The sequence below is a fragment of the Oncorhynchus mykiss genome, chromosome 5 (assembly GCF_057628025.1).
Source record: "Oncorhynchus mykiss isolate SJ-2025 chromosome 5, ASM5762802v1, whole genome shotgun sequence".
In the NCBI taxonomy this organism is placed as follows: domain Eukaryota; kingdom Metazoa; phylum Chordata; class Actinopteri; order Salmoniformes; family Salmonidae; genus Oncorhynchus; species Oncorhynchus mykiss.
The window spans coordinates 49,314,727-49,332,745 of NC_143026.1; the positions used below are offsets into that span (position 1 = coordinate 49,314,727).

Here is an 18,019-nt window from a genome sequence, read left to right on the forward strand (position 1 = left end):
TTTTTGTATTCGGTCATGTTTCCGGTCGCCTTGCCCTGATTAAAAGCAGTGGTCCGCGCTTTCAGTTTAGCACGAATGCTGCCATCAATTTACGGTTTCTGGTTGGGGAAGGTTTTAATAGTTGCCGTGGGTAGAACTTCACAGATGCACTTGCTAATAAACTCGCTCACCGAATCAGCGTATACATCAATGTCGTTGTTCGACGCTATCCGGAACATATCCCAGTCCATGTGATCGAAGCAATCTTGAAGAGTGGAATCAGATTGGTTGGACCAGCGTTGAACAGACCAGAGCACGGGCGTTTCCCATTTTAGTTTCTGTCTTTAGGCTGGGAGCAACAAAATGGAGTCGTGGTCAGATTTGCCGAAAGGAGGGCGAAGGGGGGCTTTATATGCGTCGCAGAAGTTAGAGTAACAATAATCCAGAATTTTGCCAGCCCAGGTCGCACATTCGATATGCTGATAGAATTTAGGGAGCCTTGTTTTCAGATTAGCGTTGTTAAAATCCCCAGCTACAATAAATGCAGCCACAGGATGTGGTTTCCAGTTTATATAGTGTCAAATATTTTTTTTTCAGGGCCATCGAGGTGTCTGTTTGGTGGGGGGATATACACTGCTGTGATTATAATCAAAGAGAATTCTCTTGGTAGATAATGCTGTCGGTATTTGATTGAAAGGAATTCTAGGTTAGGTGAACAAAAGGACTTGAGTTCCTGTATGTTGTTATGATCACACCACGACTCGTTAATCATAAGGCATACACCCCCGCCTTCTTACCAGAGAGATGTTTGTTTCTGTCGGCGCGATGTGCGAAGAAACCAGGTGGCTGTACAGACTCTAATGTATCCCAAGTGAGCCATGTTTCGTGAAACAGAATGTTACAATCTCTGATGTCTCTCTGGAAGGAAACCCTTGCTTGGATTTCGTCTACCTTGTTGTCAAGAGACTGGACATTGGCGAGTATTATACTCGGGAGCGGTGGGCGATGAGCCCGTCTATGGAGCCTGACCAGAAGACCGCTCCGTCTGCGACGCCGTCGTTTTGGGTCGCCTGCTGGGGTCCGATTCATTGTCCTGGGTGGTAGACCAAACAGAGAATCCGCTTCGGGAAAGTCGTATTCCTGGTCTTATTGTTGGTAAGTTGACGTTGCTCTTATATCCAATAGTTCCTCCCGGCTGTATGTAATAACACTTAAGATTTCCTGGGGTAACAGTGTAAGAAATAATACATTTTAAAAAATCCATAGCCCTAATTGACACATGCTCAAACTCGCACACTTTTGATAGACTTAAAAAAGGGGCAATCTGTAGTTGCTACATCCATTTTTGGATTTATAAATTATATATATTAATGTAATGATAAAATTGAATCGTGTTATTATATGTAGTAGAAAGAGATGGGTTAGAATAAGCCTACATAACCAACCCATAAAGTAAAATTAAACATCCATGTATGGCCAGCTATGTAAACTTTAACATTGATTTATCCTGCAATAGATGTTGTTCAATTGTTAACATACAATTACTAACATACATCCCTCTTAAGGGGAAAGTAATCTAAAAGTAACTGAATGTAATCAGATTAAGTTACTGAGTTTGGGTAATCCAAAAGTTACGTTACTGATTACAAGTTTGGACATGTAATTAGTAACGGATTACATTTAGAAAGTAAACTACCCAACCCTGCTCACACTCACACCCTCACCCCAAATGGTTAGGTGATGTCAACCTGTTCTATTGTGATTATGTACACATAAAATATCATTGTATATGATGCTCTTGCCCCTATTGGCCACCCTTCCCCCAAAAACGACAGTTGGGCTATAATGCGGAATCGAACTCAAGTGGACAAATCATGACAAAATATCATGTTGTTGAATACTTGGGCAGAGGCTAAGTGAAGGCAATGGCAAATATTTTCTAATATTCCTTTCTGGTTGAGAAGCATAACAGGTCTGTGATGAGGAGCGGGCTGCCTCTTTAGGTATAGGGGGCAGCATTTTCACTTTTGGATAAATAGCGTGCCCAATTTCAACTTCCTTCTACTCATGCCAGGAATATAAGATATGCATATTATTAGTATATTTGGATAGAAAACACTGACGTTTCTAAAACTGTTTGAATCATGTCTGTGAGTAAAACAGAACTTATGTAGCAGGCAAAACCCCGAGGACTAACTGTTCAGAATATTATTTTTTTTGGCCTCTGTCTGTTCCTGTTTTCAGTTCCTACCGCTTCCACTGGATGTCACCAGTCTTTGGAATTTGGTTGAGGTTATTCATTTGTGCAATGAAGAAGAAGGCCATCTAGGAACTGGGTAACACGGTTGAGCGTTGCGCAAGACGTGAAAAGGAGCATGGTTTGTTTTCTTCCTGTATTGAAAACAGATTGCCCCGTCTACAATTTGATCGATAATTAACGTTTAAAAATACCTAAAGTTGTATTACAAAAGTAGTTTGAAATATTTTGGCAAAGTTTATAGGCAACTTTTGAAATATCTTGTAGTGACGTTGCGTTTTTTGGAAGCTGTTATTTATGGATCAAGCGCGTCAAATAAATTGACATTTGGATATATATGGACGGAATTAATCGAATAAAAGGACCAATTGTGATGTTTATGGGACATATTGGAGTGCCAACAAAAGAAGCTCGTCAAAGGTAATGCATGTTGTATATTTTATTTCTGCGTTTGAAATATGCTACTCTCTTTGTTGACATTGTGGTATCATCAGATAATAGCTTCTTATGCTTTCGCCGAAAAGCCTTTTTAAAATTGCTGGATTTACAACGAGTGTAGCTTTAATTGAGTATCTTACATGTGTGATTTAATGAAAGTTTGATTTCATATCATTTGTAAAAAAATTGCTGCATTGCATTTTCCCTGTTTTTTTTGCCCAAGTGGGACACGACTGTCCCCTAGCCCCAAGAGGTTATAGGCCTACATCATGGGCTGGAAGGAAGCAGTCTTCACGACTGGAAAATAATTGTTTATTTGCCTCATAAAAAATTGCCTATGCCTAGGCTATATTCTTTCATTATTTTTATTCTTTAAAAGCTTGAATATTTGGGAAATACGCTACTGTTCATAACTTTAACTTGTCTTAAAGCTTTTATGATAGGCTTTGTAGGACAATTTGGCCATTTGCTTCTCAACCTCGCATTGAGGGATTTTCCTGACCCGCATAGATAATTTATTACTTAATAAACTTAAACTTGACTAAGCTTGTCGTTGGATTTTTCTGTAGGCTATTGATATTGCTTGTTCAATCATTATTAGTCCTCTGGCTACCTTACGTTTTTAGACTATTCAAATCACTTTTTGAGATGGAAAAATTGGTTTAGGCAGAGAGAGGATAAACAATATTTTCTGACTAGACATTTTGTGCTGCTTTGGTGGAATTCTCTGCTCCGTCTGGTCTACATTCCTCTCTTGGGTTCTGTAGGCTATAAATCACATTTATTAAAAAAAGGATATAGCAATATGCAAATTACTCGGAATGTCCCTTGGGTCCCTGCTGAGCATTGTGATACGTTTTTGTACTGCGCAGCGCCAGTCAAGTTCCAATAGGCTAAACCATCATCTGTTACATATCAATGTTGTAACCATGGTCAATGGCTGTCAATCATCGTTGATAGACGATGCTATTGTAATATCGCCCAACCCTAACCCATGCTTACACAAGCCAGGAAGGCACAACGCAGCAGGCACAGTGTGATGTCACATTAGCAGTGGACTGATATGCAAACCTTTTAAAATGTTTCATTGCAAACTCAGGCATTGCTCTCTGCTTGCTCAGCCAGGCACAATCAGGTTCTTACCCTCATGGCATGCCACGAGAGAGAGAGTAAGAGAGATACCGAAAGAGAGAGAGAGAGAGAGATGGAGAGAAAATTCCCCCGATCCTATAAGTGGGCAAAGTAAGCCAATCACAGTACACAAATCTATGCAATTCTCTCACATCTGCTTAGGGGGAAAGGGGCTAGTGGTCCACATGATCAGACTTTCTGAAGGGGTTGTGGGTTGGGCTTGGAACTTCTTTCCCGACATGACCTGACCAGGAAAAACCATCATACCATACCATATGAGGTATGGTATGATGTTATGAGGTCAGGTGGTCATGCAGATGAGATTAGATGTTTCACCTCCCCTACTGCCTGCTGCTGATCCCTGGGCTCTCATCAACATGGATGCTCTCAGAGAATAACCTGGGTGACAAAAACACACACGCGAGGGCTAAACAGACAATACACACACAGGAAAGCTAAACAAAGAATACAAACACACACACAACACATTGTGGTATTCATGGGATGCACCTACAGTACCAGTCAAATGTTTGGACACCTACTCATATGTAGAATAATAGTGAAGACATCAAAACTCTGAAACACATATGGAATAATGTAGTAACCAAAAAAAGTGTTAAAGAAAATGGAAATATATTGTAACATACTTAAACACATTTTTTTTGCACCCTTATGTAGAAATAGCTCCACCCACATCCATTCCATGCATCAAATGGGGTTGGAGTTGAGGGAAAAAAAGTGTCACCAATGTAATACCCTGGTTAAAACCAAGTATAGAGATGATTTGTTTTAATTAATTGGTATTAGATTTAAAAGGTGATCGAATTGCTCCTGAACTGTAATGTCGTTAATGCATATATTTTGCATAGCTTGCCAGTAATTTGGACATGGGTTGTGAAAAAACATTGGGGTTTATTATTTTCATTTATTTTGATGTGGTACATTGAAAATGTGATAATATCCATCTTGAACCTTATGTCTGTTGCATTGATGGAGTCATTTACTATTTCTGTTTCATTTTAATGCATGGGAAAGCGTATCCTTATATAATAATAAGGATCTATAATCATTCTATCGGAAGTTAATACCCTAGTTGTCATCACTCTAGTGAGTTTACAATAGGGATTCTTATTGGAGATGTCCTTCTCACCTAATATCCCATGCTGTTGAGATATTCTAAGGTAATATCGTGAGAGTCAAATTCGAGCCGGATGAGAGGGTTACACCAAATATAACAATGTGCATTTCATAAATATTCTAATAAAATGTGTACATGAAACGTATCAAACAAGTCACCGGCCCAAGCAAGTCTCCTCTTATTATTGGGGTCCTTTAGTAGTGGTTTCTTTGCAGCAATTCGACCATGAAGTCCTGATTCCCGCAGTCTCCTCTGAACAGTTGATGTTGAGATGTGTCTGTTACTTGAACTCTGTGAAGCATTTATTTGGGCTGCAATTTCTGAGGCTGGTAACTAATGAACTTATCCTCTACAGCAGAGGTAACTCTGGGTCTTCCTTTCCTGTGGCGGTCCTCATGAGAGCCAGTTTCATCATAGCGCTGGATGTTTTTGTGACTGCACTTGAAGAAACGTTCAAAGTTCTTGCCATTTTCCGGATTTACTGACCTTCATGTCTTAAAGTAAGGATGGACTGTTTCTCTTTGCTTATTTGATGTGTTCTTGCCATAATATGGACTTGGTCTTTTACCAAATAGGGCCATCTTCTGTATACCACCCCTACACAACTGATTGGCTCAAACGCATTAAGAAGGGAAGGAATTCCACAAATTAGCAAGGCACACATGTTAATTGAAATGCATTACAGGTGACTACCTCCATGAAGCTGGTTGAGAGAATACCAAGAGCGTGCAAAGCTGTCATCAAGGCAAAGTGGCTACTTTGAAGAAACTCAAATTTGATTAACACTTTTTTGCTTACTACATGATTCCATGTGTTATTTAATAGTTTTGATGTCTTCACTATTCTACAATGATTTTATAGTAAAAATAAAGAAAAACCCTGGAATTAGTAGGCTATTGTTATGAATGTTCAAGACGTTCTCAGCAATAGTGACTCCCGAAAGTCAAGTGGTGCCCAATCATTCTCAACAGGGGCTAATGGTTGTTTAGTGTCTAAATTACAGTATAGTAGCTTGGAAATACGATGGCATTGCTAAAGTAGGCAAATAATTAGTACGAAACAACTTTGTCATCATTATGATGTAGTCAAATTTACTTTAGACCGAGGCAATGTTGCCATTAGCTACAAAAGTTTGTCAAAAATACCTAGCAGTTAGCTAGCCAACATCTGGTGCTCTCCCCGCAATCTTAGGTACCATCTAAATTCAATCTGCCGACATCCCAATGACAAAGGCATTTCCTACTGGGCGATTCCACAACAGGCCATATTTTGGACATCTCAGATAGTTCTGGCAATTTTCACTTAGAAACTTAATTGGGAGGAAGGACTTTTGACATGACCACACCAATAGCAGACTACTGTTAGAATCATACTGCTACAGAGCCTTCAGAAAGTTACAAAATGGAATTAAAATGGATTTGTCATTTTTTGTTGTCAATGAACTTATCCTCTACAGCACAAAATACTCTGTCAAAGTGAAAGATTTTTATTTTTTATTAATGGAAAATAACATCTTGATTAGATAATTATTCAACCCCCTGAGACAATGCATGTTAGAATCACCGTTCGCAGCAATTACAGCTGTGAGTCTTTTCTATGCATGTCTTTAAGAGCTTTCACACCTAGATTGTAAAATATTTCTCATTATTCTTTAACATATTATTCAAGCTCTGTCAAGTTGGTTGTTGACAAGCATTTTCAAGTCTTGCCCTACATTTTCAAACTGATTTAAGTCAAACATGTAACTAGGTCACTCCGGAACATTCAATATTGTCTTGGTAAGCAACTGCAGTGTATATTTGGCCTTGTGTTTTAGGTAATTGTCATGCTGAAAGGTGAATGTGTCTCCCCAGTGTCTGGTGGAAGCAGACTGAACCTAGTTTTCCTCTAGGATTTAGCCTGTGCTTAGCTCTATTTTGCTTATTTTTACCCTAAAAAACGAGTCCTTGCCGATGACAAGCATACCCATAACATGATGCAGCCACCAACATGCTGACAATATATAGAGTGGTATTCAGTAATGTGTTGTATTAGATTTGCCCCAAACATAACGGTTTGTATTCAGGACAAAAAGTGAATGTCTTCGCCACATTTCTTTGCAGTAGTACTTCAAGTGCCTTATTGAAAACAGGTACATGTTTTGGAATATTTTTATTTTGTGCATGTTTTGGAATATTTTTTTTTGTACAGGCTTACTTGTTTTCATTCTGTAATTTATGTTCGTATTGTGGAGTAACTACAATGATCCATCCTCAATTATCTCCCATCACAGCCATTAAACTCTGGTGAAATCCCGTTAGGAAGGGCGCCTGTATCTTTGTAGAGTAATTAATAACTGCACCATGCTGATTGTTTTTTTTAACCTATCAGACATTGAATATCCCAATAGTTATATCTACCAATAGTTGGTCTTCTTTGCAAACCATTGGAAAACCTCCCTGGTTTTTGTGTTTGAATCTGTGCTTGAAATTCACTGCTCGATTGAGGTAACTTACAGATAATTGTATGTATTGTATGGGGTACAGAGATGTGGTAATCATTTAAAAATCATGTTAAACACTATTACTGCATTATTATGTGAATGCGTAAGCACATCTTTACTCCTGAAAGTACAGTGCATACAGAAAGTATTCAGACCCCTTGACTTTGTCCACATTTTGTAACGTTACAGCCTTATTCTAAAATGTATTAAATTGTTTTCCCCCCTTAATGTACACACAATATACCCCATAATGACAAAGGAAAAGTTTTTTTTTTTTCATATTTGTTAAAAATAAAAAACGGAAATACATAAGTATTCAGACCCTTTACTCAGTACTTTGTTGAAGCACCTTTGGCAGCGATTAAAGCCTTGATTCTTAGGTATGACGCTACAAGCTTGGCACACCTGTATTCGGGGAGATTCTCCCGTTCTTCTCTGCAGAACCTCTCAAGTACTGTCAGGTTGGATGGGGAGTGTCGCTGCACAGCTATTTTCAGGTCTCTCCATTTCGCTTCACCCGCAATAACATCTGCAAAAAATGTGTGTGACAAATAACATTTGATTTGAGATGTTCGATCGGGTTCAAGTCTGGGCAACTCAAGTACATTCAAAGACTTGTCCCGAATCCACTCCTACGTTGTCGTGTGTATGTTTAGGGTTGCTGTCCTGTTGGAAGGTGAACCTTCGCCCCGGTCTGAGGTTTTCATCAAGGATCTCTCTGTACTAGGTGCCTTTTGGCAAACTTCAAGCGGGCTGTCATGTGCCTGTGACTGAGGAGTGGCTTCCGTTTGGCTACTCAACCATAAAGGCCTGATTGGTGGAGTGCTGCAGAGATGGTTGTCCTTCTGGAAGGTTCTCCCATCTCCACAGAATAACTCTGGAGCTCTGTCAGAATGACCATCGGGTTCTTGGTCACCTCCCTGACCAAGGCACTTCTCCCCTGATTGCTCGGTTTGGCCAGGCGGCCAGCTCTAGGAAGAGTCCTGGTGGTTCTAAAATTCTTCCATTTAAGAATGATTGAGGCCATTGTGTTCTTAGGGATCTTCAATGCTGCAGACATTTTTTGGTACCATTCCCCAGATCTGTGCCCCGACACAATCCTGTCACGGCGCTCTATGGACAATTCCTTCGACCTCATGGCTTGGATTTTGCTGCGACATGCATTGTCAACTGTGGGACCTTTTATAGACAGGTGTGTGCCTTTCCAAATCATGTCCAATGAATAGAATTTACCACAGGTGGACTCCAATCAAGTTGTAGAAACGTCTCAAGGATGATAAATGGAAACAGGATGCACCTGAGCTCAATTTCGAGTCTCATAGCAAAGGATCTGAATACTTATGTAAATGTATTTTTGCAAACATTTCTAAAAACCTGTTTTCGCTTTGCCATTATGGGGTGTTGTGTGTAGATCAGTGACAAAATCTCAATTTAATCAATTTTAAATTCGGCTGTAACATAGCATTTGGAAAAAGTCAATGTGTGTAAATACTTCTGAAGGCACTGTATGTCAAGAGGACAGATCAATAACTGATTAATTAACATAGACTGTTAAAGATTAGCAGGCCTAACAAAACTTTATGTGAAGGAAGGTATTAGCACAACAGATGTCTCTGCCATGTCCATTTCCATGCACGCAGCGAAGCGCACTGAACTACCGCAACACGTTTCCTTTTGCCTGTCAGTGCGCTCTCGCCTTTACCTGGCTACCTAGACTCCTTGATCCGGCCAAACGCTACGCCACGCCCACGGATGTTAGTTCCTTGAAGTGAATGACAGAGCTGCGGAATAATTTAGTGTGAGTCGTCAGGGTACTCGCGCCTACTACTTCCGTTGCGGAGATCAAAGCATGTGTGGACAAAAAAGGGTTCTTGCTTAGTTGACTAAACGCTGTACTAACTACCTTAGTCATAATGGCACTTTAGCTAAGGAGCTAACTACAAAATAAAATTGGGGATGTGCATGACTAACACATACAATTTTGGAAAATATATTTGGCAAACAGTTCTCCATTTTCCCTACCTCTTGTTACTCACACGTCAGTGGTATCAACAGACAAAGTGCGAAGTGAAGAAATGTTTTGAGTCAATAAGTATTCAACCCATTTGTTATGGCAAGCCTAAATAAGTTCAGAAGTATAATATTTGCATCTCTGTACCACACACATACAATTATTTGTAAGTTCCCTCAGTCTATTTTGTCGATGGGTAAGGGCATCTATTGGTCGATGGGTAAAACAAAAAGCAGACATTGAAAATCGCTTTGAGTATGGTGACGTTACTAATTACACTTTGGATGGTGTATCAATACACCTAGTCGCAACAAAAATACAGGTGTCCTTCCTAACTCCGTTGCCAGAAAGGAAGGATACTGCTCAGGGATTTCACCATGAGGCCAATGGTGACTTTAAAACATTTACAGAGTTTATTGGCTATGATAGGAGAAAACTGAGGATGGATCAACAACATTGCGGTTACTCCACAATATTAACCTAATTGACAGAGTGAAAAAAAGGAAGCCTGTACAGAATACAAATATTTCAAAACATGCATCCTGTTTGAGTACCACTCTCCATATTTTGAAGCATAGTGGTTGCTGCATCATGTTATGAGTATGCTTGTAATCGTTAAGGACTGGGGAGTTTTTCAGGATAAAGAGGACTAAAAAAAGAAACGTAATGGAGCTAAGCACAGGCAAAATCCAAGAGGAAATCCTGGTTCGGTCTGCTTTCCACCAGATACTGGGAGATGAATTCACCTTTCAGCAGGACAATAACCTAAAAACACAAGAACAAATCTAGACTGGGCTTGCTTACCAAGAAGACACTGAATGTTCCTGAGTGGCCGAGGAACAGTTTTGACTTAAATCTACTTGAAAATCTATGTTAACACCTGCAAATGGTCGTCCAAAAATGATCAATTTGACAGATAATAACTATAGGATAATGTTTCACAATCCAGGTGTGGAAAGCTCTTAGAGACTTACCCAGAAAGACTCACAGCTGTAATCGCTGCCAAAGGTGCTTCTACAAAGTATTGTCTCAGGGGTGTGAATACTTATGTAAATTACATATTTCTGTATTTCATTTTCAATAAATGTACCAAAAAAAAATCTAAAAACACATTTTCACTTTGTCATTATGGGGTATTGTATGTACATGTCTGAAAAAAGTATATTTAATATATTTTGAATCCAGGCTGTAACAACAAAATGTGGATTAAGTCAAGGGGTATGAATACTTTCTGAAATCACTGTACATGCCTCCAGATGTCTGTATCATGTTTGTTTCATGGCTCATAGGGACAGAAGGCATGTACAGTGCCTTCAGAAAGTGTTCGCACCCCTTTACTTTTTCCACATTTTGGTGTGGTACAGCTGTCTGCACCACCCTCTGTAGCACTTTGCGGTCAAGGGCGGTGCATTTGCCATACCAAGCAGTAATGCAGCCAGTCAAGATTCTCTCGGTGGTGCAGCTGTACAACTTTCTGAGGATCCGAGGGCCCATGCCAAATATTTCCAGCCTCCTGAGGGGGAAGACGTGCTGAGATGCTCCTAATATTTTCGAGCTGTCTTGGCGTGACATCGCCCTACTAATTATTTGTCAGCTTTTCTAATGGCATTGTGTTTCCAAGCCACTATAATGTGAAATCTTCATCAGCGCCAATTGAAAATGCATTGAGTAGAACGTAGAACAGTAGAACAGTCCTCAAGAGAACGTCAATAACAATGGGGTGACGCTACGTGCAACCCATGAATAGGGTGAGACAGGGTTAGTTAGAGACTAGAGGGAGGATGAGATTAGTTGGGAGGAGGCTCAAAACTGTAAAGGGGAGATAGTGTTGGTTTGGGTTATAGTGTTTTAGTGTAGGCCTACGTGTGGAGGATCCCTTGGAGAAGCCAGTGTCGGAGCAGGACTCTCCACGATGCAGGGACTTAGGCCGGATCTTCCTGGCTTTACACCTGGGCCTGGGCTTAACCAAACCCTGCTCCTCTATCAGCTCCTGCTGCTTCCTCCTCAGGTACTCCTGCTTGATCAGCTCCCTCCGCACCTTCTCCTCCTCCTTCCTCACACGGTCCTCTTCTGCCTTACGCCTGGGGGGAAAGAGACACACACACACACCTGTTTTATGTTTGCCTTCACAAACAACACACACACACTTGCTTTATCCCTGCACACTGACACAACATACACACACGCCATGATGGAATATGTTCTGTATCAGGGTCTGAAACCATCTTTGGCCTACCAGCCACTGATGTGTTTGTATAATTGAGATACTAGAGAGCTCTTCTCAATGGCTGCTTCTGTGACAGCATGGGAAGCGCCATGGAGGGCGTTCACCATTTTGTAGTAGTCAAGTTGGTATGACTTGCTATGGGTTAAGGAAGGATCACGTAATTCCATTCAGGTCAGCAGTAGGGGGCAGCCAATAATTATATTTCTAAGCAAACATTCCTTAATTGTAGGTGGCAGTAATTCACCAACCTTGGCTTTATACCTGTTCAGATCATACATACTCCATTACAGTAGGTGGTACTACACTTTTTCAATGTATTTACTAAATATTTCAGAAATGGACTACTTGCTCTCCCCATTCTCTCAAAGAGGTGGCCATTGGGAACAGCTCACTAGTACAAATCTATATTTTGTACCTGGCTTCGTCTCGTTTCTGTTCGCTCTCAGCCTCCGTCTGCAGTTTGCGGAGCCGTGCCTCCTCCATCTTCCGCTGCTGTTTGAGGAGAAAGTGAGCACGACGCTTTGCCCTCTCATCCTCTGCCATCTTCTCATCGTCCTTTGGGAGGGGGGGGGGGGGGGGGGCAAATTGATTTACTACTAGAACAATATCCATTTCATTGCTAAGGCACATGACAAAATCTGCACTGATCTGAAAACTCTGAATCGGTTAAAGCAATAAGCCTCTTTGGGAATTTCAGTTCCCCTGTCCGGTGCTTTCATCAATCAAATTCAACACAAATTAGTTGGGTTAATTGCATGATTTTCAGTAATTAATTTAGATTAATTTCAATTTTGATATGGGTTAAAGGCCCAGTGCAGTGAACATGATTAGCCTGGTTTTATATACACAGTGTACAAAACATTAAGAACACCTTCGTAATTTATTGAGTTGGACCCAATATTCCCTCTAATGTTTTTTCGGCACTGAGCAAATTTCAGGTCTGCTGAGGGCAAACTTAAACATTACGAAAATTCTGTGCAACTTCCGGCACGAGTTTACTGTGAACACTGAGGAGAAAATGCATCCCATAACATTTTAACATGGAAATAGCTGTCCTATCAGTCAGCCTGTGTGGTGTTCAATGTAAGCCTACATTCCATGAGACTTTTGAAAAAACATGCAGGGCTTGACATTACCCTGCTTATCCAAATGTTGTTGTTTGATGAAAGAAACCACTTTACAAAATACAATTCATTATTATTCCCATACCATTATTACAGAGAATCAGATCAATTATGCTAGCATCTGCCTATTGGCGACTTAGCTTATTCAAGACCGTCTCAAAAAACAACACTGCCCCTTTAAGCCATAAAAAAAGCTCTTCACTCGACTTGCTTTTCAAAGTTGTCTAGAAATGCAAAAATGTTTTTCTCTTGTAGGAAGCAACCACTCCCCCATTGTTGACTGGGCTAATAAGTCACTAAATAGCAAAGAATATGAACACATGTGCAGTGGCGGCTACATGCAACTCTCGCTTCGATCTCAAAACAAGCGCATCTAGTCGAGACTGCTCATGCTGTCCAGTTCAAAGTGAATGGCACAGATCCATATATGGCAATTTGCATATAGGTCCTTCTGCAGCTCTGCTTGATAATGGCGCACCGGTCTGTGTAGAGTACGGGCTGAGTCATGCATGTCAATGAAATAGAATCCTACACCAATGAGAGCTGCCTATAAGAAAATATCTTGCACAGTTAGTTTTGCATACCAAGTCTTGCATTGTTAATTTTGTTTCGGTATGTTACATTGAAAGTGGCTAATATTGCGTTGATTCGAGCACTATTCAGACAGCACAGCGAAATGTTGATAGTATTAACTAAAGAGGAAAACTAGAAAGTTCAGTGAAGTTCAATCTCGTGTTTCTCTGCCCAGATGCGCAGTCTGAGGGGAGCTGCCCACCTGCCCATGCGTGCAGCTTAAAACAGCCTCAAATCGTCAGGGCATGGACTCTACAAGGTGTCCAAGTGTTCCATAGGAATGCTGGCCCATGTTGACTCCAATGCTTCCACAGTTGTGTCAAGTTGGCAGGATGTCCTTTGAGTGGTGGACCATTCTTGATACACACAGGAAACTGTTGAGTGTGAAATACCCAGCAGCGATTTAACAAGTGCTCATAACTTTCACCTGGATTCACCTGGTCAGTCAGTCATGGAAAGAGCAGGTGTTCATAATGTTTGGTACAATCAGTGCATATTTATGAGGTTGGAATAATACTGTGAAATTGTGAAAATTATGATAATGCCCCTTTAGTGTAAGAGCTGTTTGAAAAGACCGCCTGAAATTTCTGCCTGTCTTGGCGGGACGGAGTTTTGACCTTCCATGGTGACATCACCATGTGGTAAATTAGACCACTCCCAGACAGTCCTAGCTAAATTATTGCCTGAGAATCAATTTTTATTTCATTTGGACCATTTTAATTGCAAACAATCACACTAAGGTACTTAATTGTTATCCAGAAAGTATTTGATAATGAGATAAAAATGGCTGCATTGGACCTTTAAGGGTTTCTCACCAACCTTTTGGGTGAAATTTTTTTTACAAATAAATTACAATTGTAAAAGCTAACTGTCATTAACACGTTAACTTTGACAGCCCTAATACAAATGTATTGGCCCTCAAGGGGAAATTCATTACTTCAGACGGGGAGAGACTATTGAGATGCTGCCACTTTTAGTAAAATTCCTACCCTGAAGAAGAAACCCAGTCCTGACTTCTGTTCTCCGTCTGCCGAGGTGTCCCCTATATCGGAGTCTTTTCCCGCCGATGGTTCTTTCAGGTCAGACAGGACTACCTCGATCAGCTGGCCTTTCCCTCGACCTCCCTCCTTGCCGGGCTCGATCTCCTTCCCTGAGCCGCTACGCTCCCGCCCCTCAGCCACGTCCACACAGTGGTGTGTGAGAGGGGTGCCACAGGGGGTATGCTTAGGGTTAAGGATGGGCCTGTCTCTGTGGCTGCGCTGGTTGGCCTCATCTCTGATCTTGAAGGTGGTGCTACGGAGCGTGCCTCTCTCCAAGGCCCTTGGGCTCTCTGTGAATATCACGCAGGTGGGGCTGCTGTTCTGACTCCGGTCCCTATCCTGCTCCCCTCGGGAGGTGGCGTGCCACCCCGGGGAGCGCCTAGGGTCTGTGTTGGATGCAGGGGTGCCGGTCTTGGAAGCCGGCATGCCATTCTCCTTGGTCAGTTTGAGTTCTGCGGGTTTGGTCCTGGGGCTGCATCCGGAGCTCAGTTTGGGAGGGCGGCGGGCGGGTGGAGCGGTGGTGATGGTCTCCATGAAATGCACGGCTGGGCGGAATTTGGAGTCGGTGGGGGTAGCGGTGGAGTCTGAGGAAGGAATTGAAGAGGTGTCTTGGGTGGGTGTAGGGGCTGATGGCAGGGATAGAAGGGAGGCGGCATGCGGAACCCCTAGGGGTGACTGGACGCTCTGCTTTATCAGACGGTCCTGCTGTAGAGACAGCTGCATCATCTGTTGCTGAATGGCACCGATGGCTTCATTCAGCAACTCTATGGAGCGGCTACACTCGCTCAGGTCTGGCTCGACCCCCGCCTCGTCCGGCGGCCCTGCACCGCCACTGTTTGTTCTGTTGTCCCTGTCCCTCTGCTGCTGTCCCTCCTTCCTCTGACCCTTCAGGACATCCAAACACGAGTCGTCCCTGCAAGCTTTGTCCTTGCCGGCCGTCTGATATTGGGTCTCCAGGTGTTTGAGGGGCTGGGGCAGCGTGTTGTTCTTGCCACCCCCCTTCTTGACAATGTCGAGGAAGGCAGCCTTGCCCAGCTTGAGTCGCTGGCACGCCGATATGGTCTCCATCTTCTTCTTTTGGTGCTCTATGGCGCGCCGCTGCTCCTCCAGCTGCATGTGGAGCTGCACCAGCTCTGAGGCCAGGACGTTGGTGGTGCCAACCTCCTTTCTGACCCGCAAAGCGCCGTCTTTAGCCAGCCGACATGGGCTAGGAGCCTGCAGGCACCACAAGCCTCCTAGAGTGTAGGGGGCGCTCTCCGAGCCATTGGGTGTGGTCTTTTGGGAGCTGCTGTTATTGGAGCAGTTGTCAAGAAAGCTGTTGACCTTTCGGTGGAGCTTGCGCTCTGCAAAGCTGGTCATTCGCATGGTGCCGCTGTTGCACACACTGCTGGCCCAGGACGCCGTGCTAAGGCAAGGGCTGGACGGTCCGCTCCAGGCTTCCAGGCCTTCCTTGTCCTCGCGCTCGCACACCTTCATGTCCTCCCGGAGCTTGGCCGACTCGCCCTCGCCCCCCTCCGGTTCCCCTTTGCTCTCCCCTCCCTCTTCCAGACACTTCCCCATGACCCTCCTCACCACTTCCTTGGCCAGCTCCATCTGATCCTCCTCCTCCTCCTCCTCCTCTTCCAGGTTTGCAATCTCAGAGTATGAGTCCCGGCCCACCCAAGCTGTAGTAATGGCGGTGGGGAAGGGGCTGTAGCTCGGTGCCAGCCCCAAGAAGGTCGTCGTCTGGTCCCCGGGCTCCGGTGACAGGTGGAGGAAGAAGCCACAAGACTGATCCCTGGTGATGGGCTCTGCTGCCCCCATCAGAGGGAGCTGAGAAGAACCCGTACCCCCCTTCGTGGGTGGTCTGAAGGGACCAGAGGTGGCCTCCACATTGGGGATGGGGGTGAACGTGCAATTAAGACCCTCAGTGGTTCTCTTAAGGACCGCTTTGCTTGTACTCTCCCCGCTTTCCTCCTCCTTGTTCAGGCTGATGCTCTTCTCTTTGGCGGTCTTAAAGACGGCTGGCATCAGGGGCTCCAGGTAGAAACTCTCAGCCTGGGGGTCGGGGTGAGGGGCAGCGAGGCAGTAGGCGTGCCGAGCACTGGACACTCTGGAGGTCACCACACTCTGGACCTCCAGGTCGTCCTGCTCCATTTCGTCACTCTCGGGGGAGGCATGGGGGCCGTAGCACCTGGCCAGAGCCGCCGGGTGGATGATGGCCACCAGCTCTTCCTCCTCCATCTCCTTGTCCTTGAAGCGGATGTGGCCCATCATGTCCTGACCGTTGAGCCTGTGGGGGGGCAGTTGTACACCCATCCCCGGCCCACCAGGCATGTGTTTGGGTGTGATGCTGATGATGTTGGATCCCAGGCTGTCCTTGCCGATGGAGTGGGCCAGGCTCAGGCCATCGCACTCTCTCTCCAGGGGGAAGTGGAGGGCGTAGGGCACCGGCTGGGAAAGGGGTCTGGGTGGGTGGGTGGGGAGGGGAGTGAGTGGGAGAGTAGAACGGGGTGAGATGAAAAGAGGGGAGGAAAGAGGAGAAAGATCAAAGCAAGACCATGATACTGCCATAACAATATCTTTCAACATCACTATCTAACGAAGCCAGAGGTGAACTTGAACATGCAGGTGGAAAGGGTTCTGAGAAGTATGAAAGGACACTGTTGTAGTTCACCTTCCCTAGCTGCACATACTTGAAATCTCGCTTTTCATTTATCTTGTTTCAGCATACATTACTGAAATGTTAAATGAACCACTCACCTCTGTCTTCTCTCTGGCCAGGCCAGGCTTGACCCCTGAACTTGACTGTCCACACGTGACAGAGAGTTGGACCTGTTTCTCTGCCCTAAACACAGACACAAAATATTAAACAATAGCCTTATAATGCCTTTGTGACATTATGGGATTGAGATAAAAATCCAAAATTGTGATGAGCATTACTCATTTGTGAAAATTAACATCACTAATTTACAGTACTAAGTCTGATATTGTGCTTCTCATGTTTCATGCTTCTCATGCTAGTTAACTCAAGGATGCTCGGGTCTCCACCGAACTAGGTATATCTGCTTTTATTTTTAAAAAGCAACTCATTGCTGAAACCAAATACAAAATAAATTACAATTGGATGTTCTGGTGCTTGCGGACCTTCTTATTGAGGAATGTCATTGTTTTTTTTTTATATTTGTGTTGTGCTGTATTTGACTTGTTTTTAATTTTGTCTTGTGAAATTGTGCATGCAGGGCTCCCTTGTGAAAGAGATCCTAGTCTTAATGGTGGCTCCCTGCTTAAATAAAATGTCAAATAAATGCCCGATTTACACTATAGGAGCAAGCCAAACCGTGCTGGGCTGGCCTTATTAGGCATAAAAAGGACAATGTGAAAAGAAAATATACAATTTAGCATAGTACAGTTCAAGTCAATCTTACCTGAGGTGTCATTCTCCTGTATGGACTTCTGTTGCCTCTGTCTCAGTGGGAGTAATAAGTGTGAGGGGCTAGACGCAGGACTGACTTTGGTACTGCAAAAGAAAGAAATCGGGCATTAGTTTCCCAAACACGCACACACCAGGGTTTGCGTCAGGAGAATTTGGCGCTGGACAATTGACAGTGAAGATTTGAATTTATCGGACATTTGAGAA

General features: G+C 43.3%; 1 protein-coding gene across 5 annotated transcripts in view; it reads right to left on the minus strand.

The window, feature by feature from the left end:
• Window positions 1-18,019, minus strand: part of LOC110523989 (calmodulin-regulated spectrin-associated protein 1-B) — a 117,318-nt gene that overhangs the window by 13,919 nt on the left and 85,380 nt on the right. For 3 of the 5 annotated variants that reach the window (XM_021603234.3, XM_021603236.3, XM_090235097.1), the window contains 6 exons: window positions 17,808-17,899; window positions 17,143-17,227; window positions 14,350-16,846; window positions 12,079-12,218; window positions 11,300-11,517; window positions 4,142-4,204 (listed from right to left, as the gene is read on the minus strand). In XM_021603234.3, the coding sequence (XP_021458909.3) occupies window positions 4,142-4,204; window positions 11,300-11,517; window positions 12,079-12,218; window positions 14,350-16,846; window positions 17,143-17,227; window positions 17,808-17,899 (3,095 nt within the window). The remainder of the gene's footprint in view (window positions 1-4,141; window positions 4,205-11,299; window positions 11,518-12,078; window positions 12,219-14,349; window positions 16,847-17,142; window positions 17,228-17,807; window positions 17,900-18,019) is intronic. The other 2 variants (XM_021603235.3, XM_090235096.1) reach the window with 1 other exon arrangement.